Below are 27,414 nucleotides of genomic sequence, written 5' to 3'. Positions count from 1 at the left end.
CTCATAAACCAAGGGACTTGACCATCATCACATAGGTTATAAGTTACAGAGCTAAGATTTAAAACTAGGTCTTCTGCATCCAAATCCAGAATCATAGGAATGTGAGAGCTGAAAGAAACTTTTACCAGATTGATTTCAGTCACCTCATTTAACAGACGAGGAAACTCAGAGCCGGAAATATGGCCGTACAGAGAGATATAGACTGGATGACAGAACAGTTAGGTGGGTTTAGAACAAGTTGACAGATAACTAGTGGAATGTCACAGGGTTCTGTCATTGATAGATTGCTGTATCCATTGTTTACATTTTAAACATTTCCTTGGGAAGCCGACTTGGCATAGTTATTAAATTTTCAGGTAATGTGAAGTGGGGAGATTTAGCGAGCTAATAGCCTGGATGACAGAACTGGGATTCAAAGTGATCTTGACAGGCTCCAGAAATGGGATGAAGCTGACAAGTTGAAATCTAATGGTGATAATTACAAATTCCATCACTTGAATTCTCAAAATCGACTGTACAGGTACAGCTCTGAGAATTAGAAACAGTTCATGTCAAAAAGATCTAGGGATTCTAGTGGACTGCAAACTCACTAGAAGCTGACAGTGTGATGTGGGAGCCACCAATAAATGTAATATTAGGGTACAACAGTAGCAATAGAATATCCAGAGTTAGGACAGATATTAGCTCCACTATACTCCACCCTTGTCAGATCACATTTGGAATATTATGTCCAGTCCTGGGCAGTAGATCTTGGAAAGGACATTCATAAGGTAAAAAATGTCTAGAAGGGAGTAATCAGGACGGTAAGGGGAGCTGAAGCTATGCAATACAAGGAACAGCTGAAAGAAAGGAGCATTTTTAGCTTAGAGAAGACATAGAGGGGTACATGATGAGAATAGTGACCTTCAAAGAAATGAAAGAGGAGTCATGTGGATGAAGAGTCAGCTTCTTAACCATTCTAGTTGTAGATGACTAATATGGTAATATGTTTTGCATGACTGAACATGTGTAACTGATATCACATTGCTTACTGTCTCAGAGAGGGGAGGTGATGCAGGGAGAGAGAAAATTCTGAACTTAAATTTTTTTTTCAAAACGAATGTTAAAAATTGTCTTTACATGTAACTGGGGAAAAATAAAATATTATTAAAAAATCAATTCAGTTATACAAGGTGCTGTTTGGGAGTGGGGGGAGAAGAAGGGGAAAGTTAATAATCACTGTGCAGAAGGCTCAATTATCACTGCTGGAGGCATAATTTGGGTAGGGGCCAGACTGGATGATCTCTGAAGTCCCTTTGAAATCATCAGTTCCATAAATCTACAAAGCAACCTACCATAGATCATATAGTTTGTCAGTGACAGAGCCAGATCTAGAAGAAGCCAAGTCTCCTGATTTCTAGGATCATACGTCCACATGCTATATGATGGACATGGTTGAGATTAGACACATAAAACCTTTTTCAGAATAACTGCATAGATTACTTTTGCAACAGTCCTTAAGCTGCCCTGATATCATTATGCCCAAGCTTAAAAAGCAGTTTCCCTAAAGCCCACAAACATTAGTCCACTTATTTATTAGGTAAATAGAAGAGAAACAAAATTATAAGGAGAAACTGTGCTGATTCCCAATAACTCAAAAGGGAGGCTAACTATTCAGTTTCTCTCCTTTAAACATTACTAGCTAGAGCAGTGATTTGGAGATTTGGCAGGTGTATAACACAGGGATGCTTACAAATGGCTACTTTTTGGTACCAGTTTCCAAAGAAAAGCTAGAATTGATAAGACTGCCATAATGTTCAATATGACGTCATTCATTTGCGGAGACAGGACTCATCAATTCCACTTTGATCTCATGGACAGAAAACTTGATTTGCCATCAGGAACTATGTAGTTCTACTCCCAGTTCATCTAAAACTTTCACTATTTCATAACTGGTCTTGGAGACAGATTGAATCTTGCTACTCAGGCTAAGATGATCCAGTGCATCATATTTTTAGGGAAGCAAAAAGGTATCACTGAAATTACAAAGCGTCATCTTCAAACACAAAGGCCAATGATAAAATGGAGGAAGAAAAATATTCTTTCGAGTTTTGCCGTGGCTATGAGACTAACCTTTGGCACCTGCCGAGGATTTGGCTATCCATACGTTGCCCTCCCCACCCTCCTTCCTCCTGTTATAGGAGGCAAGGAAGACTTCCCTTTCATCTGTCCTTGAATTGTTTATCAAATGCCGGATTCCATTCTGAGAGGGTGATGCCGGGGCCACAGGAGTCTTGAGATTAGTCGGATAAATCACATAGGATTCCGGGAACCATGTGCATGATTCTGTCAATTCAGGACTTGTCTTGATTAACCTAATGGATAACAACAGATGGTCAGTCGCCCTTTTTTAATTCCAAAGACTATCTTCTGGGGCAGGGGAGTGGGAGGTAGGAGAAAAATCCATGTTTCAATAAGTCCAATTTGTCACTCTGATCACTCTTTAAGAAGGCCTGGGTTCCTCAACCTAGGTGACAAGAAGTTACAGAAAGAATAGACTAGTCAAAGACTGGACTCTTTTCTGGCTTAGCTCTTGTCCTTGGGCCCTTACGTGAGGGAAATCCGATATACCCCCAGGGTTGAGTCCATTTGCCAAATGGAATGTCAAAAGCATACTCCAGCTCATTCTAACATGGCACTTAGTCCAAAATAACTTTATAGTATCTACAAAGAACTAGAGATATTTCCTGTTATCCTTCAGTGTACAACTTCTCAAATCAACATTTCTTGCACAAGAATACCTTTCTTGAAAAACTGAGCCAGACCTACACTGGCAAGATGAAAAGTCAAAGAAGTTATTTTGGATAACACAAGCTAAAAAAACAAAAAAGCACTTTTGCCTCAATTATCTGGATAATTTATGAGGGGAAAACAGCAGGGGTGGTAGTAGAAGGGACCTGAGTTATTTAAACAATTTGCTCAATTCTCCAGTTCTCTTTGTTAGTGCAGAGCTATCTTCAGTTTCTGAAGAAAAAGAAAACATCTTCGAATGGAGAGAGGACCCCAGTAATTATGGTAAGAAGCTGGCTATTGCCTCAAGCCTTTACCTTCTCTAATACATCCTCCACATAGCTGCTAAAATCATATTCCTAAAGTATAGGTTTGATTGTGCCACTCCCTTAAAAAAATATAAGCTCTAGTGCTTCCCTGTTCCCGTTAAGATAAAATACAAACTACTCTATTTGGTATTTAAAGCCGTTCACGATCTGGCTCCACTCTGCCTCTCTAAGCTAATGACACATTGCTCCCCTTCACACACTTGATACGTTCAATTCAAACTGGCCTCACACGCAAAACTTAATCACTTCCACCTCCTTGCCTAGCTTGTCATCCCCCCTCCCCCCAAGCTTGGAAAACATACCTTTACTTATCTTTTCTTTTGTGTATCCTTAACTTCCTTCAAACTCAGCTTAAGGAGCACCCATTGCTTGAGGCCTTTTCTCATTCTCCTGGTTGCTCATGTCTCTCCCACCTCTCCAAATAATCTTATTTCTATTTTTTATGAATCTCCCATTTACTTATGTATGTAGATATATGCAACTAGTTAGCACAATGGATAGAGTGTTAGAGTTGGAGTTAGGAAGTCCTGAGTTCAAATTCTGTCTCAAATACTAGCTGGGTGACCCTGGGCAAGTCCCTTAACCTCTCTATGCCTTAGTCTCTTCATCTGTAAAAGGGGGCTGTTAATCACACCTGCTTCAGAGGTTTGTTATGAGGATTAAATGAGGAAAGGTATGTAAAGCATGCTGTAAACCTTAAAGTGCTATATAAATGCTGTTGTTATTGTTGTTTTTATTCAATCATTTCAGTCATGTTGGACTCTTCATGACCCCATTTGGGGTTTTCTTGGCAAAGATGCTGGAGTGGTTTGCTATTTCCTTCTCCAGCTCATTTTACAGATGAGGAACTGAGGCAAACAGGGTTAAGTGACTTGCCCAGGATCACACAGCTATTAAGTATCTGAGGCCAGATTTGAACTCATGAAGATGAGTCTTCCTGACTCCAATTTCAGTGCTCTATCCACCAGGCCACCTAGCTATCGTTTTCATCAATAGATCATAAGCTTGACAGAAGCAGGGATTACCTCATTTTTTTATCTTTGTATCCCTAGCATCTAGGATAGTGCTTAGAACATTGTGGATGCTGAATAATTGCTTGTTGAATGATTCATTATGTATTCAGACATCAAATAAGCAAATATTCGTTGGCTCCTTACTATATTTGAGTTACTACGTCAGGCTAGTATTCAAGTAGAAATGAAGGAACTTAGTGAACACACAAAACAGACTGAAGACTCAGAGCTAATCTTAGAAATCAAAGTAAAAGACGCCTAGCAAACCTGTCAACTCGCAGTCACATTTGAATTCCTCACTACAATCCACTCCTCTTAGCCTCACATCAGGGAGAGGGTTAAGGGAACTAGACTTTTTTTTCTGTAGTTGGGGGAGGAGAGGTGGAGGTTGTTGATCTGGGGACACCTAAGCAACTGACGCTACCTCAGACCGGCTGATGAAATTACAGAACGTAAGGGGCAGTTAACACAGACAACAATGAAGTATAAAGAAGTACTGGCACTTTGTGGCCCCTTTACAAGGTGGGAAGAATGGTTTCAATCAAGCTTGGTGGAATTAGGGGGCAGCTAAGCCACTGACTGGATGGGAGCTCAGCCACACCCCAGGTGGCTCTTCAGAAAGTCAGACAGTTCTCAGGAAAAAAGAAGAGAGGCAGAAGACAGCTCTGAGCAGTGTGGGCTCTCTGTCTTCCTCCATAACTGGCTCTCTTCTTGACTGCCAGTGTGGGCTCTCACTGGCAGTCAAGAAGACAGCCAGTTATGGAGTAAGACCTCAGCTCCAGAGAGGGAATCTCTGCCTCTTGGGGGAGAGAGAAGGGATTTGTCACCCTCACCCCTATCCCCTACCCCCCATCCATTGGCCACGGCATCTGTTGGTGGAGGGGAAAGTTTTGCAGCTCATTTTCTCAGGATATCATCTCAATAAATGTCTTTACTTTGACCTAATTGTGTTCTCTAGGTTGTTCAGTTGTTTTTCAGTCCTGTCCAACTCTTTGTGACCCCATTTGGGGTTTTCTTGACAAGGATACTGGAATGGTTTGCCATTTCCTTTCCCTGCTCATTTGACAGATGAGGAAACTGAGGCAAACAGGGTTAAGTGACTTGCCCAGCGTCGCACAACTAGTAAGTGTTTGAGGTTAGATTTGAATTCAGGTTTTCCTGACTCCCAAGTCCAAGCCACTATTCATTGTACCCTAGCTGCCTTTAAGTCAGTACATTTTGGAACCCATCAATAATGAAAAGCTAAATATTTAACAATAAAAAGCTATGACAGTCTAGGATCACAGAAAAGTTAACCACAGCCATGGTTCTAGGAATACTTTGGTATTGCTATAACTCTTACTTCAGCACCAGTTACGAATGAATCCTTTTTGTCATTCAGAGAATAATCATGAAGAACCCAGAGTAAAGCATGATCAGTTCTTGTGTGTCGGAGATGTAAGATCCAAGCTTTTTTTAAGCACAACCAGACCATGCTACTCTTAGGAGATCATTTACAGACTGATTAGAAATCTGTTCACAGGGAAATACCACTATAGAAAATGACTATACATGTGTATTTGGACTCTAGTGTTTCCTGTAGTGACTTTGGCTTCTCATGGAACACCTAAAATGTCATAGAAAGACAACTTATGTGGTTATGAAGAGGTCTGTTTTAATAAACGTTCTCATTTATATTTTCAACCCACTTCCTAAAAAATTTTACTTTTTAATTTGGAAAAAAAATTGGAAAAAAAGGAAAAGTAGCAGACAGAACATTTTCTTTGAAAAAAAAACTGAGTAAAAAAAGCCCTTCCAAATAAGAGGAAACCAATCACTATTCCCTAAATTCTGGTAGGATTTATTTTTTTGGGAGTTTAATGGATATTTATAATAAAGTATATATTCTAAACCTAAGGTTCCTATGACTTTGGGAAGAAAAAGGATGGGAAGGAGCAGTTATTATGTGCTTACAGTGGCTGGCTTGTATAGCCACTGTGCTAAGTGTTTTACAAATGTCATCTCATTTGAGCTTCACAACAACCCTGGGAGGTAGGTGCTATAATTAGTTATTATTATTCACATTTTACAGTTAAGGAAACTGAGGAAGACAGGTTAAGTGACTTGCCCAGGGTCACACAGCTAGAAAGTATCTGAGATCAAATTTGAATTCAGGTCTTTCTGATTCCAGGTCCAGTGCTTTATCCACTGTGCCACCTAGCTGCCTAAAGAGTACTCTTCCTTAAGTGAATGGAGTTGTTACCCTCAGTCAATCTTTATTCAATAGGCCCAGGTCCTCTCAGTGGGGAAGAAGGGAAAAGGGAAAGAAAATAAGCAATTATATAGTACCTACTATGTGCCAGGCATTGTGCTAAGTGCTTTATAAATATTTTATTTGATCCTTGCAACAAGCCTACAAGGTAGGTGCTATAATTATCCTCATTTTACAGATTGAGGAAACTGAGGCAAACAGAGGTTAAGTGACTTGCCCAGGGTCACACAATCAGTAAGTGTCTGAGGCTAAATTTGAACTTGAGTCTTTCTGACTCCAGGCCCAACTACCTGTGATGAATGAATTCAAAAAGACATTCTGACCTTGCTTAGGATGCCTGAAATTTGATCCTGACTCTTTTTTCATGTTAATCTTATTCCTAGCTAGATGTTGAAGGACTGTTTATAGTATTTGCTCCCAGGAAGGGTTGGCCAACCCTCCAGGAAGTGAATATTCACAAACAGGAATGCTCTTAAGGATATTTTGAGAACAGCTCCTTTTCCACCAATCACACACTTATTTGGCAAACTGCCTTTTTGTTAGGAGGCATTACTAAAAAGGTAGGTGGTCCTGAACCATCTTTGAAGTCCCCCCTGTGGTATGGACACGTAGCCCAGGACTTTCCTGTTGGGACTCTGGAGGCTGAATCTGGAATTCCCCAGCCGTGTGATCCAGATATAGATGATTCCCCTGATCATGATGACTGATTGTGGTAAGATTTGATACCAATTGAGACTTAAGTTGTTACTTACTGAGACCTACGTTATTGTTACCTATTGTGACTTATTAACCCAAACTCTATTCTACTTACTGACCTTAATCCTATTTTACTATTTTAACAATAAATACTTTTACTTTATACATATATACATATATAAAAATCAAACCTGAGATCATTTCTAAACCAATCCAAACTGAAACTAAATTAAGCTGCAGTAAATAAGGCTGCTTCACGATATACTACTTCAGTGCCTCAGTAAATTATTCATGTGTAAATGAATAGAGGACCTTGGCATAAGGCCAGCCCCAAACCATCAGAAGTTAGCTGAGAGGATGAGTCAAAAGAAGTCCAAAACTAGAACCATAAAGGAATAAGAATACTCTAGGCATGACAACCCAGTAGTCATAATCAAGAAAGCCAGATAAGGAACATTTTGGGAAGGGCAATCAAGAAGGTGCCCATCAGGTTGTAGAGAAATAGGCATGTTTATTAATATTCATTAACATTCATCAATAATAATAGCATTTATATATTGCTTTAAGGTTTTCAAAGCTCTTTACAAATATCTCATTTTATCATTATAACAATGCTGGCAAGTTTTATTATTATCCCCCATTATATAGATGAGGAACTGCGGTAGGCAGAGATGAAGTGACTTGCCCAGGGTCACACAGCTAGTAAATGTCTAAGGCCAGATTTGTATTCAGGTCTTCTTGACTCCAGTGCTCTATCCATTGTTCTACCTAGCTGCCTTGACAATTCACTGATATTTATTGATAGTGGACAATCTGACAGTATGCCACGAAAGCTACAAAGATAATTATACCATTTGATGCAATAATTGCATTGCTAGCAATTTACTCTGAAAGATATGAAGAACAAAAAGAGGGCTACCTGTTCACAGATTTTTTTTCTAGCAGCATGATAGTAATTATGAAAAAGTAGAAGAAACCTAAATGTCCAATAAAAAGGAAATAGTTAAAGACAGTGTGGCATATTCGTGTAATGGAGCCATTAAAGACCAACAAGTCTGAGGAATACAAAGAAATCTGGAAAATAAAACAATGTAAACGGGGAAAAAGAAACAGAACCAAGAGATGAGGATGCACACTGACTTGGATCATTTAAGAAAAAAAGGGTAAGAGAACGAATGAGCAAACATAGCACCTTGATACAGATTTAAAGAGAATGACACAAAAGTGTAATTAGTGATTTTCACTAAAACCTGCTCCTAGGGTGTGTTAGGATGGGGATACTGCTTTATCTGCAGGACTGCCTTACTGAGGGATCCTTTGGGTGCCTAGGAAGCTAAACTCTCATCACATAGGGTCATAGGGGCAGGTTTGTCTTAACTTGACTTTTAACTTCTTGCCTTAACTTCTGCTCTTTTTAAAAAAGCAAATATAATAATAATAATATTAACAACTAACATTTATATAGTGCAGATTGTGGGCAGCTAGGTGGTGTAGTGGATAGCATACCAGGCCTGGAGTCAGGAAGACTCATCTTCCTGAGTTCAAATCTGGCCTCAGACACTAGATGTGTGATCCTAGACAAGTCGATTAACTTGGTTTGCCTCAGTTTCCTCATCTGTAAAATGAGCTGGAGAAGGAAATGGCAAACTATTCCAGTATCTTTGCCAAGAAACCCCAAAAGGGGTCAGGAAAAGTTGGACGTGACTGAAAAACAGCTAAACAAAATGCTTACTATGTGCTGGGCACTGTGCTAAGTGTTTTATAATTGTTATCACAGTTGATCTTCAGAACAATTCTTTGAGGTAGGTGCTATTATTATCCTCATTTTACAGATGAGGAAACTGAGGCAAATAGATGTGAAGTGACATGTCCACAGTCATACTACTAGTAAGTGTCAGTGGCTGGATTTGAACTCAGGTCTTCCTGACACCAGACCCAGCACTCTATCCACCACACTACCTAGCTGTCATAACAGAGTTCTAGTGTGTTACCAAATAAGGATAAAGCAAACTTTTTTCTATTTCTTTAAAAAAATTTTTTTCAACATGACAAAAATGCATACATGAAAAAAATTAAACAAGGTTTAATGTACACTTACTTAACTAAAGAAGCCTTTCGACAAAGTTTGTCGGCCCCTCTGTAATAATTCACCAACTGTATAAGACCAGGTTCATGACCTATAAAGGAAAAAAAGCAGTTAAGGAATTAATTTTAATGGCTGAGTAAGACAAGGAAAAAGGATTGGGCAACAGAATACCAAGAGAAACAACTGTATCATCATTATCCAACAATATTACATGGAAAAGGGGAACTATGATACTATAACCAGTTTATGCTTTCCCTGTTTGAGAAACAGCCAGTTAATATTTACTAAGCATATACTATGTGTCAGGCACTGAGCGAAGTGAGAGGTAATATAGGCCTCAGGTAGGGTTGTAGCTGTCTGAATACAGAGAAGGGGACATAAATGAGAGATATTGTGAAGGTAGAAACAGTAAGATGTAGCAATAGATTAGAGATGAGGATTGAGAGTGAGGTGTAGAGAATGACACCTGCAGGTGACTAGGGGAATGGTGGTGCTCTTGATACCAGGGACGTTCAGAAGAGGGGAAAGTTTTTGGGGAAAGATAACAAGTTCTGTTTTGGATATGCTGAATGTGCTATGCCTGTGGGACATCCAGTTTGAGATGTCCAAAAGGCAGGTGGAGATATGTGACTGTAGCTCAGACCCATGTAATTCTGGGAATTATTTTTTTCTTTTCTTTTCTTTTTTTTTGGAGGCAATGGAGGTTAAGTGACTTGCCCAAGGTCACACAGCTAGTTAGTGTCTAAGGCTGGATTTGAACTCAGGTCCTCCTGATTGCAGGGCTAGTGCTCTATCCACTGTGCCCCACTTTGGGAATTATTTGCATAAAGATTGAGAATTTAAGTCATGGGAGCTGATGAAACAATCAAAGCGAAATAATATTAGGGAACAGATTTTTAACCTAGGCTCCATGAACTTAAAAAAATAGATAGCTATATTTCAATATAATTAGTTCCCTTTGTAATCTTACATTTTAAAAATTTTGTGCATTTAAAAACATTATTCGGAGAAGGGTCATAGGCTTCACCAGATCACCAAAGTGGTCCACGTCACACAAAAAGGTTAAGGGCTTTTAGTATAGAGGGGAAAGAGAAGAGGCTCAGGATATGTAGCCTTGGGAACACTCATGGTCATCGGACATAACATGGACAAAGAACTAACAGAGGCCTGAGGAGTGATAAGTCAGAAAGGAGGAGAAACATGGGCGAGCAGAGTCTCAAAAACCTGGAGAGGACACAGTATTCAGGAGACGTGACTGACAAGGCAAATGCTACAGAGACCTCAAGGAGGATCAGGATTGGGAAAAGTCCATTAGATTTTGCAGTTAAGAGCTTACTGGCAACTTTGGAGAGAGCAGTTTTTGCTGAATGGTTAGGCTGGAAGCCAGAGTGCAGTGGGAGTGAGTGAGAGGACAGGAAGCAGAGACACCTATTATAGACTGTTTTCTCAAGGAGCTTAGCTACTAAGGGGAGGAAAGACATAGGGAAAGTGGGGTCAAAGAAGGTTGCTTTCTTTTAAGGATGGGGGAAAGATATGTTTATAGGGCAAGAAATGTCATTTTATATAGAGAGATTGAAGATAAGAGAGATTGGGGATGATAGCTGGAGTGATTTGCTGGAGAAGCATGGAGGGTATACAATCAAGTATCAACATTCACTATCTTATCCCAGTAGGGGGGTTACCTGTTGCAGGGACTTTCCATTAATCAGAGATTACCTGAAAGGCATTTTAACAGATCGATGCTTACCTCCTCCCTTAACCTCACTAGCTAACTTTTGTTTGTTTGTTTTTCCCAATCATATACTTCACTATAAGCAAAAAGGCAGATTACAAAAGGTAGGCAGTGTGATTTAGTAGAAAGCACCATACTGGAGTTCAGAGAGGCTCATATTTAGATCTGAAAGGAGTCACCTACTCCAGCCCCTCCCTGACCACCACCATTTTACGGATAAAGAACTAAGGCCCTGAGAGATTATGTCACTTAGTCAAGATTGCACAGTTGTAAGTAGTAAAGATGAGATGTGAACTCAGAAATTTTTTCCAGTGCTGTAGCAAATGAGGATTTAGCAAGAAAGGGAGACAACTAAGTCACTTTTTCAACAAGAAACTCCTGCCTCTAAACAAAATAGAGTGCTGGGCCTGGAATCAGGAAGACTCACCTTCTTGAGTTCAAATCTGGCCTCAGACACTTACTAGCTGTGTGACCCTGGGCAAGTCACTTAACCCTGTTTGCCTTAGTTTTCTCATTTGTCAAATGAGCTAGAGAAAGAAGTGGCAAACCATGCCAGTATCTTTGCCAAGAAAACCCCAAATGGGGTCACAAAGAGTTGGACAAGACTGAAAAACAACTCAACAACAACAATCTCTGAGTCCAGATTCAGTCCTCTTTTCACAGTATACACAACCATATTCAGCTTTCAGCTTCCAAGTATCACACTGAACAATATTCATGGCAGAGGTGGCTGGGGAGAGGGGGGCCAAAGGGAAGGGAATGAAAGGTGCTATTTATGTCCTAATGAAAGCATGTTACTAAAGTCAGCTAGAGGGCAAAGAGTCATCAGTACTTGCCCTGCTTCAAAAACCCTACTTACAGATTTGAGGTTTTACTGGGCTGGCCCTCTAAATTTCATCCTCAACAAATTCTCTCTCTTTTATGTTTCATCTAAAACCAATTACATAAGGGAAAGAGAGTATAAGAGAAAGGAAGGAAAAAGGGAAAGGATCATATGGCGGATAGGAGTAAGAATCAAGATTCACAGAAAAGGAGAATTTCCGAGCTGGAAAGGACATCAGTGGCTGTCTGGTTCATCTCTCATACCTGAAAAAGAATCCTCATGACAAAATACCTGACAAGTGGTCATGGATGAAAGGCCTTAAGCCATTTGAGTGGCCTTCCCTTTGACTATCCATCCACAGCTTATCAATGTCCTTCCTAAAATGTGCTGCCCATTACTGAACATGATACTCTAGATATGACCTGACTGAGGCAGAGAACAACAGCTATAGGACCTCCTTATTCTTGGACAATTTCTCTTCTCTTAATGAGCCTAAGAGTGCATCAGCTTTCTTGGCTATCCTACCAACCTTTAAAAAAGTTTTTTTATCTAAACATTTAAATTGATTTCCTTAATCTCTTCCCCTCCAGGAAGGCAGTTCCTTCGTACATGTTTTTCTAATGGAGCAATTTCCTATTATCTTAAGATGTCTTCTGGTTTTTACAAATTTCTGAATGTCAGAAGTATCTATTTCTGTGGCATTATCATTTTAGGTCATCAAACTCCTGCCCCCTCCCCAGACCCCAAATATCAAAATTTCCTCCTTTACTATACAGTTTTTAAAAACCAGGACAATTTCACTTTACTCTGACCCACAGTGTTTTGTCTCAATTGGAAATTTTTCTGCAAGTAGCAGAACTATCCAGTGAGAAACATTAAGACAGGAAAGTAAGCTGTAGGCTGTCTTCTCCTATAATGACAAAAGGGTTTTCTTTTACTACTTTGGGGCCTAAAAGAAGGTGTAGTGTCTACTATAGGGATATCTATCCAGCAGATATTTAATAATGTGTATAAAGAGTGTAACTAGATAAGATGTCTTTGAAAGCATCTGGAAACTGTAAAGGGCTATCTGGTATTAGAAAAATGATAATTTACATCTTCAGGGGCTGTAACTCAACAGCAACACCTTCAACTGTGACATAGCATAGATATACATATATGGCCAACATATATACAATGGACAAAATGAAAGGTAGTCTGATATGGCAGAAAGAAGCCCTGGCTCTGGAGCCTGAGAATCTGGGACTGAATTCTGGCTCTGATGGATACTAAATGTGTGACCTTGCCAAGTCACTTTCACTTCTCTAGAACTCAGTTTCCTCCTTTGTAAAATGAGGGAATGAGACTAGACATATAACAGGAATTCTACCCTTTTGGTGTCACAGAGCCCTTGGGTACCCTAACGAAGCCTAGGGATCCCCTTCTCAGAAAAATGCTTTTAACTGCATAAAATACTTATAAGATTACAAAACTAATTCTGTTGAAATAAACAAGTTCATGGACTTCTTCCTAATCTATAAGGTTTTAGGATAAACATCTATGATCCTATAAAAGAAAAAGTCAAGTTCTAGGAACCAAATGACCATAACAGGATTTGGAACTAGGGAACTTGAAACATCATTCACACTTGAAACATCATTCACACAAAGCCATACATTTTATAGAGGAAAATGAGCTCCCTCCTCCCAAAGGTGAAATGACTTGCCCAAGATCACACAGATGATAATGGAACCAGGATTCAATCGAGGTGCTTGGATTCTAAATCCAGGGCTTTTTCTACTCTACTAGGTTGCAAAGCACTTAACCAAAATGTCATTCAACACCTTGAACTAGAAATGCCAGGTTGTTTACAGCACATTATCATTTTCATGGTCTGCAAGAGGAGAAGACTAATCTAACCTGCATGTATGAAACTTGAAGCTAGTAAGATAAAGGGGACATTAAGATGAAGTGGAACAGAAATGAGTGTATGGATGGATGTAACTTCTCCCAGTTCAGTCCAACAGCAAAATTGTGTATAAACAATCAAGCATTTATTAAGTGCCAGGTGCTAGGTGTTGGGTAAACAAAAACAAAAGTGAAACAGTCCCTGACATCAATGAGTTTATAATCTAGTGCAGGGAGAAGTGTGTATGCACACATATACACATATGAATGTATGGATCTACAAAATACATACAAATTTGTTTTTTTTTGTTGGAAAAGCATTAACAGATGGGTTAAGGAATCCAGAAAACCTTCATGTAGGAGATGGTGCTTGAGTTGAACTTTGAAGGAAGCTAGAAATTCTAAGAAGTAGAAATGAGGACAGGATGAAATCCAGGCATGTTGTAGACATGGAAATGAAAGATAGCATGCTGTGTGAGGAACAGCAAGGAGGCCAGTTTGGATGAAAAGCAGAATGCTTGAAGGTGCATAACATGCAATACATTAGAGAGGTAGGATCGGGGCTGGTCATGACAGGCTAAGAGTGTCAAACTAGAAGAGTCTGCATTTTATCCTAGAGGTATGAGGCAACCACTGGAGTTTTACTGAGTAGAAGAATGACACTGTGAGAAATGCTTTTAGGAAAATCATCCAGGCAAGTTAACAGAGGATGGACTGGAATGTGGAGACAGTTGAGGCAGGGAGATCAAAATGGCTGCTATAGTAATAGTCTAGGTGAGAGAAACTGAGAGCCTGAATTAGAATGACGGCTGAGTGAATGGAGATGAGCTAACACACACAATAGTTGTTGACATTAAAAAAACAAGAAGTGGCAAAAGATTGGATGTGTAGAATGAGAGTGAGGTATCAAGGATGATATCGATATTACAGCAAAGAAAAAAAGGAATATAAAATACTGAATGGGATGTTAAATGTTTACTTATACGCCTAGATTTTTACTCTGCAAGGTAGACCAAGAACTAGGTGGCCATTATATTTGCCAAAAAGAACAGGGAAAGGTTGGTGGAAGGGAGGGGCAGAGAAGATGAAATGTTGAAGGCAAATCCCCAAATGATGAGAACCATCACTTTATAAAAGGATTTTGAAGCCTGAAGGTGACACTATCTTTTGGGGATTATGCTGAGAATCAAAGTATATTACCCACATACAGAGTGATATATAGTTATCTCTTTCTTGCCGTCAAATGGAAAGGATTTTGTATTTGTATCCCCAGCACCTAGCACAGTGTCTGGTTTAAAGTAAGTAGTTAATAAATGTTTGTTGATTGACTGAAAACTTGGGTATTATGTAGACCAGGGATGGGGAACCTTTGGCCTTGAGGCCACATGTGGCCCTCTAGGTCCTCAAGTGCAGCCCTTTGACTGAATGAAAACTTCACAGAACAAATTTCCTTAATACAAGGATTTGTTCAGAAAAACTTGGACTCAGTCTAAAGGCCACACCCAAGAACCTGGAAGGCTACATGTGGCTTCTAGGTGGCAGGTTCCCCATCCCTGATGTAGACATTTGAATGATGGAAGGATTACAGAGTTCTATTTTATTCAAATTTTAGAGCTAGAAGAGACCATGGGGTTCATTTATTCCAATTCTCCCATTTTATAAATGAGAAACCTGAGGTATAGGCAGGAAATAACTTGTAAGTCACAAAGACATTTAATAGCAGAGCCAAGACTAGAACACCCCAAGTCACACTCCTAGGTCAGTGCTCTTTCTACTACATTGACAATTAGACAAGAAAGGAAACTGGTTTTTAGAACACTGAGTACGTATACACTTAATTATTATACTGATGAATTAGTCTGTCACCAAGCTGCCATACATCCATGCATTTGCTGCTGAAACACTAGTCTGCAGGTCAAATTTACATTACAGACCTGTTTTCTTCACATTTCTCTAGGACTCACCTCCAAACCCCTAACAACTGTTAACTGGAATGCCTGCTAGCCAAGACAATTGAGAGATAGAAAATTAATGGGACTTTTTAAGCCTGACCCGCTTCCAGACTCCTGGCTGGCTGTGGTCTGCTTTAAGCCTAGGAATTCTGCAGTTGGTCCTCTAGCTGGCCACAGGGATCGGGTACATCAGACACCTGTCCGATGAACAGTCAGATCGGTTCCCACGAGCCAAGGGAGCAATGTGATTTGCAAGGCAGAACACATGGCAAAGCACCACAAAGCTGTTAATTGCTAAATTGCACACGTGCTATGTTAAGCAGCAGGAGTTATTAACCAATATGTTCTACCACCAACGGGCTTCTTACTCATCCTCAGTCCAGGGCTGGGTTGTAGGAATAATTATTTTGTTCAGGTCACTAGCATAGATCATGCCCTTGGGAGACAAGGCTTTCCAAAAAGCGGCTACTTGTTCTTCCTCCTCCTCTCTGTAAATTCCCATTTGGGGCAGTGCTGGGGAAACCTCCAAATCCAAGCTCTGCTGCTTACTACCTATTGTTCCTTGGACAAGTGACATCACCTTGAAGACCCTGGTTTCTCTTTTATAAAATGAGAAGGTTGGATTAGATGACTTCTACAGTCTCTTCTGGTTCTAAATCTAAACTCCTATGAATGAAGATGGCTAGTCTCAATTCTAGCCCCAATCAGAATAATCTTCAAGGTCAGAGGGATTCCACAAACCCTCTCACATGACAGTACCTTAAATTATCCCCTGATTTTGACAACAAGTAGCAAGGAGATTGTCTAATGGATACAACCTCTCTTTCACTGGTTTTCAAGGTAACTGGTGGGTCAGCGGATAGAGCCCTGGACCTGGAGTCAGGATGACCTGAGTTCAAATCCAGCCTCAGACACTTACTGGCTATGTGACTCTGGGCAAGTCACCTAACTTCTGCTCGCCTCTGTTAAAAGGGGGATAATAATAACACTTACCTCATAAAGTTGTTGTGAGGATCAAATGAAGCAATATTTGTAAAAACCGCTTAGCACATAGTAGGTGCTACAGAGATGTATATTCCCTTCCTCTCTTCCTCTTTACAGCAAAGGTGTCAAACTTGTACCCACTCCCAAGTGCAGCCTGAACCAGATTAAAATGTAATTGGGAAATGTTTAGCAAGATAAATAAAAATAAAACACAATGTTTATTTGTGGTTGTCTAAGTCAATATGTGGCCTTCAAGGATCCCTTTCTAATTGAGTTTGATACCACTTTTTTAAAAGACAGAAAGAATTAACCAGAATCCAAACAACTTTTATTTTCCTTTTCTCACTTCTTTAATTCCCTATGAGAAGAGTAACTAACTTGTCACTGCCTTCCTTGTGTGTAAGTGAAATTGAAAAGAAAAGAAAAATAAACCTAAGAAAATACCCATATTATTTAAGTTTGAATTTCTTTTACCACTGATGAGGCAAAACAAAGCAGAAACCAATCTGGTCATATTTAGGGAAAGCTGATACAGCATTGCTAATCTCTTGATTTGGGATTTAAATGAGCATTCTTATAAAAACTAACTTATCTTTGGCTAGAATGATAGACTTGGAATTCAGAAGGTCTGGCTTTGAAACCTGCTTTGGACCCTAACTATGATCTTGTAAAGTCACTTAAACATTCAGAACCTTGGTTTCTACATCTGTAAGAGGATGATAATAGCAGCACCTGCTTTAGATTGCTGTTGTGAGGATCAAATGCGGATGTCTGTAAAGTGCTTTGGAAACCTAAAAGCACCATATAAATGTGAAATATTATAATTTAAGATAATATCTTTTAAAAGCCTCTTCAGAAAAGAAAAAAAAACATGTTAATAGGATTATTGGATCTTAGCTTTAGAGATGGAAGGACATGAGAGTTCATCTAACTTAACCCTCTCAGTTTGCAGATGAAGAAACAGGGCTCAAAACTTCTAAGGCTTTAAATATGTCACTGGTAAGATCTTTGCTCATTGAATTTCTAATGTCTATGAGTTATTCTTCTATTATCCACAATCTCATTCTCATTGTTTCTCTATTTTTTTTTTTTTGCTTTTTGGTAAGGCAATTGGGGTTCAGTGACTTGCCCACGGTCACACAGCTAGTAAGTGTCAAGTGTCTGAGGCCAGATTTGAACTCAGGTCCTCCTGACTTCAAGGCCGGAGCTCTATCTACTGCACCAGTTAGCTGCCCTTTCTTTCTCTATTTCTCTGATTTCTGTACAAGCTCACCTTTTGTGCAAAGTCTTCCTTGATCCTCTCCTCTACCTGTCTTGGGTGAACTTCAGAACTTACTTTCATAAGTATTGGTGATGTTCTGATTTCAGTATTTTCTGTTGTTTATGTTCTTATACTTTCCGTATATTGTCCAACACCATGCTGTTCTTGATTCCTCAGTTTCAATGGTAACCTGAAGTGCTGGGTCTTATTCTTTTATCTTCATAGCTGTAAACCTTGTGTGCACTCCAAAAAATTTGGTTGGCACTGTGAGGCACAAGTCCAACTTGTGTAAAAGAGGATTAGCAACTGCTATTTGTATAAGTATGTTATATTCCTGAGCCACTTGCACAAAGGGCAAATGCATATTAGTTCAATTTCTTAATTAAGAAGGGACTAGTAGGCACTTCTAAACAAAAGATGTCTAGGGAAGGGGGACATGATATCTGTCTTCAAGTATCTAAAAGGCTGTTATGTGAAAGGGGCAGCTAGGTGGTGCATTGGATAGAGTGCCAGGCCCAGAGTCAGGAAGACTCATCTTCACAAGTTCAAATCTGGCCTCAGACTCTTATTAGCTGTGTGACCCTGAGCAAGTCACTCAACCCTGCTTGCCTCAGTTTCCTCATCTATAAAAGGAGCTGGAGAAGGAAATGGCAAACCATTGCAATATTTTTGCCAAGAAAAACACAAATGAGGTCATGCAGAGTTGAACATGACTGAAACGACTCAGTAATCAGTTGGAATCAGAACCAAGAGTAACAGGTGGAATTTGAAGAGGAAAATTTAGGCTTGACAAGCAGAAAAATTTCTTAACAATCAGTGCTATCCCAAAGTGGAATGGGCTGTCTCAGGAAGTGGATTCTACCACACTGGAAATCTTCAAGCAAAGGCTGGCTGATCACTTATGTGGTTCCCTCCAACACTGGAGAGGGGACTCTTTTTCAGATATGAGCTGAGCTAAACAGCTGCTGAGACCCTTCCAACTCAGAAATTCTCAATTCTGTGAAATTATTATTGATTTCAATTTCAATAATCAAAACATCAAATATTATTTCAAAATAACATGCATTTGGGTAACACATCCTACTGGACCAATAGTCATATCTTCTTGTTGGATTCAGTGCATACACATATATTAATTTTTTCTCTTAGGGTAATAAACTTTTGAGAAAATAACCCTCTTTTTTTTCCCTCCAAAATGCACAATCATGCTTTCTTCCCCCATTCTAATGGCAATTGCGTATATGTGTACAGTGTGCTCATGATTTACAAAGCATTTTGTAATTTATTTTGCTTGACTCTTACATCCCTTTAAGGAGATAGGGCAACAGCTATTATCCCCATAAGAGTCAGAAGTCATGTCCCCAATGTCACATAGTTAATATTCCCCCAGCAGACTCTAAGCTCCTTGAGGGCAGGGACTGTTTTTCATCTGTCTTTGTACTCTTAGGACTTACCAAGCTGCTTTGCACACACTACACGCTTAATAAATGTTTGCTGGAGTAAAATAAATAGCATTGTCAGGGCCCCAGCCTGGGTCCTCGGGCACCATCTCATTTGTTGTCTGTGTCCATGCTGCCTTCTATCCAGTGCTACAGACCCAATGGAGATTTAATAATCACTGAAAAGTCAGGCCAGACCCAAATCCAGTTATTTCTCTAATTAGATGTAAAATTTTTTTCCTTGTTTCCCACCAGCCTCTTGTCTAATTGCATCCTGTTTATCTTCAGCAGACATGAGGTCATCCAAGCCCCACTGGGGATACTGAAAGAGCGGACAAGAAGCTCTAACTTGGAGGAGCTACTTTTCACTTCATTTGACTCCAAGTAGAGGTTTATGTTTTCATCTGGGTTTAAAGAGCCTGAATTAAAAACAACATGTTAGCTAACTTCAGAATCACTTCCTCTAGGTCATGCAAAACTGTGCTGATGGCCTCTCAGTTTCTATAAGGAAAAACAACTTTCTTTATAGCTATTTTATCTTTATGGTTACATTAGTGCTAATAGGTAGGTACTTAAAATGACCCCTCAAAGGATAATTGTAGGCAATGATAAGATCGAAGATTTAGAACTACCCACAACCTTAGAGGTCACCTAGTTCAACATCTTCATTTTACAGATGAACAACTGAGACCCCAAAATATCAAGTGACTTTGCCAAAGTCATACAAGTAGTTGGTGGCAGATTCAAAACAAGATCCTCTGACTCAAATCCAATGCTTTATCCAAAACAGTATGCTGCCTTAGCCTTCTCTCTGTACTCCTACTGTTACCATCCTGGGATAGGCCTTCATTTCTACCCACATGAACTACTTCAACAGCCTCCTAACAGATCTTCCTGCCTCCACTTTTCTCCCCTCCTCCAGTCCATCTGTCATACTTCTTCTGTTAGACTTATATTCCTTAAGAAGACAGGAAGTATTGCCACCACTAAACTTGAGTACCAGGAGAATAAATGAAGCATCTATGATTTCATCAGCAGAAGGAACTGCCACACAATCTACGACTTAGTAAGTGAGTTGCCTTAGGTACACAGAGGTTAAGTGAATTGCCCAGGACCACATAGCTAGTAATTTTGAGAGGTAGGATTTGAACTGACTAAAAGTTCAGCACTGTGGTCATGCTACCTCTTCAGAATCACTGTAAGCAAAATAAAATACAAAAATTCGGGAGCCCTGCAAGTATCAGTAAGTACATTTTAACTTGAAAACTGTCTGAGAAGATATGGAAAAATCTACGCCATGCTTTATGCCATACATCTGAATAGGTACACTGGAAAATGTCTTGGCTTAAATTAATTAAAAATTTCCTGTCTAATCACTTAATATTACTCTGTTATGATTTTATCAGTGGAAATGACATTAAAAAAGAGTTACTAACTTCTGCTTTTGCTGTTTCACCCTAATGACCGAGGAGCAGTTCCATCTACTTGCAGCTGAAACTTTCTATATGTTTTGTCCCCCCAGTTAGAATGTGAGCTCCTTGAGAACAGAGATCATCTTACTTTTTTATCTGTATCCCCAGCACTTAGCACAATACTTTGCACATAATAAATGCCTAATAAATGCTTCATTCATACATTTAAAATTGTTCTGGGTAAATTTTTGAGCTTCCAAGACACTGGAGGATGAATCAGATGTCTTGCCGCATCTTTTCCATCCCCTGCCAAAGATTTCTGAGGCTGAGGGTTGATAAAAGGATTTTTCTTTTGCTTTAAGCATGGCAATTGCTATTACCTAAGTCAGCTAGATTTCTAAACTGAAAATATGTCTATCCAGCTCCATGCTTTTTTTTTTTAAACTGTGAAAACACAAAACAGACTAGAGCAGATCTAAGCAAAGAATGTGGATGTGGTTCTATAAAACAGAATGAAATTACTTGCCTCCTACCTCATTTCACAGGAATACTGACAATAAAGAACAGACATAAGCTAAGTAAAGAAGAACACCATTCTTCCCACTCAGCCTATGTAGATTCCTTTAAATGACATCTGGCTTAGATCTGTCATTCTCATCAGGTATTAAACACTTGGTCATTCTACTTCTCCAAATTCTGTTAGCAACCACCTAGGACAACACACATTCTCTCCAAGAGCAAAATGTTGGTCACCAGGCTAACAAAGTCATCTTGGCTCATTCAAAAGCTAACACTTCCATTTGTCTCTCAGAGGGAAGGTGACAATGAGCCAAATCAGATGGAGAGTTTTGCAGTAAGACTGATAATCAGTTCTTTGAAACTTGGGCTAATTTTGATATATATTCCAATATACAATGTCTATTTCTAAGTTCTTTTTCACCTAGATCTCAAATTCCAAAAGGTTCTAAGGTTATCTTGTATTAATTTTTAAAAAATGACCTGTAATTTGAAGACTCCATTTCCCTCCTTTCAAAGAATAATGATACAATTTCATTCTTTATAAAGAACCTGGAACATTTATACTTAAGATATATATAAATGATACATTGCAACCTGATTCTATTACATGGGCTATTTTCATCCTTAAAATTACCTTTTACTCACATGGCAGTGACCTGTTGTTTAATACTACAAGAAACTGAACATTGAAAGAAATGGACAATGCTATAGTCACATAAGCTAAACATGAAATACCAAAATTATTAACAGGCATGCTGACAAAGGGTTTAAAAAAATTATATTGATTGAATATAGTCCATGCCCAAGTCTTCAGAAAAGATGAATGGATGGATTACACTGACTCAGCCTAAGTACTCAAAAGGAAGAATGAACATATGGTATACAAGTTATATGGCTACTTTGTTCAAAGTGTTCAGAGGAGAATGAAAAGAAAAGATTAAGTACTAAGCCTACAGTAATCATTTCGGGTCTTGTTGCATTTTGGGGTCAGATCTATCCTAGATCTTAACTTTATATAAGATCTGCTTTCATTGAATAATTGGCAAATATACTTTTCAAAAAAGAAAAAATTTAAATTTAATACCCTATCCAACTACACACTCTTTTTACTAGATTGGTTCATTAATCTCATTTTTTTTTGAGTCCAGCTGTTACTTTCCTATCTCATTACAATTTAACCAAGTCTTCCATTGCTGGATTTTTCAGTCTTAAAGGGGCAATCCTAAATAGACTACTCCCCTAGGAATTCAAGAAAAAGGAATCACTCAGCAGAATATTTCAAAGAGCTGAAGGGTGAATGAAGTACCAGGTCCAAGTTGAAAGGCGGTTTGTCGGTGCTGCAGAATGACTGCCCAGTTTTGTTGCCAACCATGAATGACTATTAGAACTGATTCTTTTTCTTTTAAAGCCAAGAAAAAAAAACTTTATCTTTTTTAAGAAATAAAGCCTAGAGACATAATTTATTACCTTGGATACTGGGTATAACCCTAGTTCAGGGCTTCTAACTGGTGAATACCAGATTTGAGTCCCTCCCTTGTTGCAGCAGGCAACACCCAAGACGCAAAGCTGCTGCTGTTCGGGACCCTACTCTGTGCCAATACTTCCCCTTCTCCTAGAGCATCTCAATCCTCTTCCACCGCACTATGCAGAGCTTCCCAAAATATAAATTTCTGACTCGGCCCATTGTTCAGGATGGGCTGGAAGAGAGGAATCAGGGGAAAAGAGCGTCAGCTTAAAACCCACCCTAAGTCTGGTTTGGGTGAAGGGGTGAGGGATTAAACCTAATGGACTCTCAGACCTTATGTGATCGTTTCACCTTCGTGGATGGGAAAAGATAAATTGTCTTTATTTCCTCAGGATGAGAGGAGAGCATGCACTAAAAAAGCAATAGGAGGGAGGTGGGCAGGGGAAGGAGTGGGAAGTCTCTCACCCAGTCTCCCAAAGGGCAGCCTGTTCCTCTCTCCTAGCATCAGGTTAAACCTGGGGTTGTCTTTCTTCAGCCGTTTCCATTGTCCAGTCGAAAGGAGCAGCTTGGAGACTTCGGCATAGACGCTACTGTTCTCGTCGCGCACCACGAAGGTGTACATGATGTCAGGGCAGGGCTGCCCCGGCCCAGGTCTCAGTGGCGGCGGCAGCTGCAAGAACAAGTCTGGCCCTGGCGGGCGACAGCGAAGGATGCGACGCGCAAGCTAATGAAGGGGCTGCCTTCCCGGCTCTGCATCGGATCCCGCCCCAGCAGCCAGGCGCCCGGGCACCGACCTCGGCCCCGGTCGGACTAGGTCCGCTCTGCCTAGGACAGCCCCCAACCCCCCCGCTTCGGGGCTCCCACCAGCGGCCGCCTTCCCCCTCTTCCTCCGGGCAATGTGGGGATTCTCCCTGGCAGCAGCGGCGTGCTCAGAGCCAACCTCTTCGACACTCCCTCCCCACCCTTCAGCGGCAGCACTGCCTACCTGCTGGGGACCCCCAGCACCCGCAGCCCACGGAGCCCCGAGTTCTGCTCGGCAGCCTTGCCTTCCATGGGCTCTTGGGGCGTCAGCAGCCCCCGGCCGGCCTTCCGCTCCCAGGTAGCTGGGCACCCGGGCGTCTGAGGTGGCAGCCACCGCTCGGGCTCTTTCTCAGTTCAGTCCAGCCTCAGCTCCAGCCCCGGCCCCAGCCCCAGCTCCAGCCCTAGCTACAGCCACTGCCTCAGCAGCGCTCCTCTTCTTTCATGCTAGCTCCTCCTCCTTCCCCTGTGATTCCGGGCTGAGCTCACGGGTCAAGGAGGAGGAGCTACGTGCACGTCGCCAGTGCGCTTCCACTCTTCTCCCGACTGTCTAAGTCTCCTGTTAGTAATCATCGCTTCTACAGCTCTCCGCTTGCCACTCCTTCTGCAGACTCTAACTATCTAGCTTCCCATGGCTGGGCTAGAGGTCCCCAAGAGGATGTGCGTGGGCCCACTTTCCTGGATTTTAGTAGTCGCAGCTGGAAAATGCAAGAGGGAACATTCGGAATATGGGCAGAGGGGAAGAGTCCTTCACGGAGATGAAGCGGGGAAGAGGGTTGGGGACAGATTAGTGAGGAAGGCAGCGGGAAAGGACAGTCTGCATCCATCTCTCTATTTTAGTTTTTTAGTCATATTCACGTTTTTTGTTTCAATGGCCAAAAAAGAGTTACATGCCCCTCTTGCACCCCCAACATCTCTCTTCTGATGTTTGTTACCCACACTCAGTCATAAAGCAAACAAAAAAACTAACCCAGCACTGTTGGATTTGAGGGCAAGGAAAGTCTGGTACTTTATTACAACCTCTGAGACAACCTGCCCCTCTAAAATGTAACATTTAGAGTAGTTAGGACCCTTAATGAAGGTTTTAGAGGAAGCCTGTTTATGTTACATGAAGTGAGAGTGGTTAGAAGGGAAGGGTCAGAGAAGAGAGAAAGACCACGTTGGGTGAGTAGTGGGTAGAGACTGGAATGTTAATGATGACTATCAGGTACTCGTGTGTTTGGCTTAGTGCTGGACATTCCAGAATTTGGACTTCATGCTTCACGTTTATATAGTGCTTTAAGATTTGCAAAGAACTTCCCTTATAATATCTCTGTGAAGGAAGGAGTGCTAGCAGTATTATTTCCATTTTAAAGATGGGAAACTGAAGCTCCAAGAGGTTGTGACTTGCCTGTAGTCAAACAGCTATTTAGTGTCTGAAGTGCAATTGAACTCCAAATGCCAATTGTGCTATTTCTGTTGACAATGTCCTTTTTTTTTTAAACATTCTTGGCCTTTATTCTCTTACCTCTTCCTTATTTCTTACCTCTTTCCTCTTCCTTTCCGCCTTTGCTCAACAGGAATCATATGCTATATGACATCCCTTACATTTCCTATATTTCCAGGTCATTTGGCTGGTTTCCTCAACTCTCTATTGCCACGAACTTTTTTTAACTCAACGGTCCAGTTCCACTATCCCTAACCTTCCTACCAGGCCTTCAGTTTTAGACATACCGCTCTTTTTTTTCTGCAGTATCAGAGCTGAAATCTTTGACTTTATTTTATAGAACCAGCATTATAGTCACCTCCAAGCTTACCTGTCTAAAATTGAGTTCATAACCTTCCCATCATCCCCTAAGACTCCTCCTCCAAAGTTTTCTCTCTCAAATTCCCACTTCTTTTACTCCAATTCAATCCCTCATCACTTCTTGCCTAGACTATTGTTAAATGCCTCTTTTTTAAAAGTCTGACTTAATCCTACCCTCCCAAAGAATATTCCCATACACACAGCAGAATATAAAATGAGGATTACGTATGAAACCACAAATCTCTGCTTTGGGGTTTAAAAAATATATAATAGATTCTACATTTTTAAAACTGTCCCCTACTTTTCTGTGCCTCCTTCTGAACTTTCTTATGTTCTTTTTTGGACATTATAGTCCCGTACCTCACCACCCCCGCTTGGCATCACTATTGTTAACTCCATCTTCTCCCTATCCGGGTATAAGTCAAGAGAAAGAGAAAGGAAATTTTTTTTTAAATCCTTTGTAATAAATAAAGAAAGACAAGCAAAACCAATATACAGTGGCCAAGTCTAAAACTATGTCCCTTGGAACCTTGTGTCTATCACTTCTCTGTCAGGAGGTGGTACACGCTTCATTTTAGGTCATCTATAGATGTGGTTGGTCAGTGCTTTGAACAGAGTTCTTAAGTCTTTCAAAGTTGTTTTTCTTTACATTATTGCTGCACTTATATAAATTGTTGTCCTAGTTCTGGTCACTTCTCTCTGTGTCAGTTCATACTACCCAGGATTCTCTGAAATCATCTCTTTTATCATTTCAGAATTAGAGCACAATAATATTCTGTTACATTCATATATCATAATTTGTTCTGGTATTTCCCAGTTGTCTGAGGCACACCCTTACTTCTATCCCTCACATTATCCTTCCTTTTAACTCCTCCCTATCCTCACCTTTCCCTGTCTAGTTTGATGTATTTCTACCACAAACTGTGTGTGTTCAACCCTCCTTTGTCCATTTCAGATAAGAGTGAGGTTCATGTGGTGCCCACTTCCTCTACTCTTCCTTCATGTTTGCATATTCTTTTCAGGTAACCCAATTATTCTTTTTTTTTTCCTTTTTAGGCAATTGGGGTTAAGTGACTTGCCCAGGGTCACACAGCTAATAAGTGCTAAGTGTTCAGTCTAAGGCCGGATTTGAATTCAGGTCCTCCTGACTTCAGGGCCAGTCCTCTATCCACTGCACCACCTAGCTGCCCCCCCCCCCCTATTCTTAAATAGCAAGTTCTACCCCTTCTTTTCTACACAAGTGTATTCTTCTTTTTATTTTCCCTTCCCTTCCCTTTCTTCAAACCCTTAGAATAAAACCAGTCCTACTTCACCCAGCACCTCTGCTTTTTCTTCTTTAACTCCTTCAATAATGTTTGAAGACATTGAGGTTCTGAAGGGACTTGTTTCTTCTCCCATTATTAGAATGTTAGTGCTACATCATCATAAAACCTCTTCCACTTACTCAGATAAATGTCCCTTTCTTGGTTTCTGTTGATTTTTAATGTTTATATTTCAAAGTTCCTATGCAGCTCTGGTCTTTTCATCAGAAATGCTTAAAAGTGTTCCATTTCATTAAAGGTCCATTCCTCTTCCTCTCTCTGCAAAGGATTATATTCAGCTTTGCAGGATAAGTTATTTTTGGTTGTAAGCCTATATAGTTTTCCTTTTGGAATATTGTATTCAAGAATCTCCTGTTATAGAAGAAACTACCATGTCTTCTATGATCCTGACTGGTTCCTTGGTACTTGAACTCCTTTTTGGATGCTCACGGTATTTTTTCTTTGATGTGGAAACTCTGGACTTTGGGTGTGGCATTTCAGGGACTTTTTCTTTTGGAGTTTTCTTCATGAGTTGATTGGTGGAATTAGCTTCAATTTGTCCTTTCATTCTAATAGATCTAGGCAGTTTTTATTTATGATTTATTGAAATGCACTGGTCCAGGGTTTTTTGTTTGTTTGTTTGTTTGGTCATAGTTTGCAGGAAATGTACTGATTCTTAAATTATTTCTCTGTGTTCATGTTTCTCCAGTCAGTTGTTTTTGATATAAAATATTTTACATTTTACTCTATTTTCATTGTTTTGATTTGTTTTTAATATTTCTTGCTGTGTTGTGGAGTCTTGGTTTCTGTTTTGTCCATTCTAGTTTTCAGAGATTCCCTTTCTTAGGAAAGAATGACCACTTTCTCTCATAAGCTACTTATTTTTTCCAGTTCTTTATTTCAGAGCTTTT

At 40.1% G+C, this 27,414-nt stretch overlaps 1 protein-coding gene across 3 annotated transcripts in view; it reads right to left on the bottom strand.

Annotated features, from left to right (window-relative positions):
* Positions 1 to 23,662, bottom strand: part of TTL (tubulin tyrosine ligase) — a 49,051-nt gene extending 25,389 nt beyond the window's left edge. For 2 of the 3 annotated variants that reach the window (XR_003568419.1, XM_027853957.1), the window contains exons 1-3: positions 23,084 to 23,400; positions 9,157 to 9,235; positions 2,113 to 2,354 (exon numbers count right to left, since the gene is read on the bottom strand). Coding sequence is in view for 2 of the 3 variants with exons in the window: in XM_027853957.1 (XP_027709758.1) it covers positions 2,113 to 2,354; positions 9,157 to 9,235; positions 23,084 to 23,240 (478 nt within the window). In the remaining variant the exon portion in view is untranslated. Of the gene's footprint in view, positions 1 to 2,112; positions 2,355 to 9,156; positions 9,236 to 23,083; positions 23,401 to 23,603 lie in introns of those variants that run through there. The other variant, XM_027853956.1, reaches the window with a different exon arrangement.
* Between the last annotated feature and the right edge of the window lie 3,752 nt (positions 23,663 to 27,414).

Source organism: Vombatus ursinus, unplaced genomic scaffold, assembly GCF_900497805.2.
Source record: "Vombatus ursinus unplaced genomic scaffold, bare-nosed wombat genome assembly UNPS02010219.1, whole genome shotgun sequence".
In the NCBI taxonomy this organism is placed as follows: domain Eukaryota; kingdom Metazoa; phylum Chordata; class Mammalia; order Diprotodontia; family Vombatidae; genus Vombatus; species Vombatus ursinus.
The sequence above is the reverse complement of the archived record's forward strand: the minus strand, read 5'-3'. Positions and strand labels throughout refer to the sequence as shown.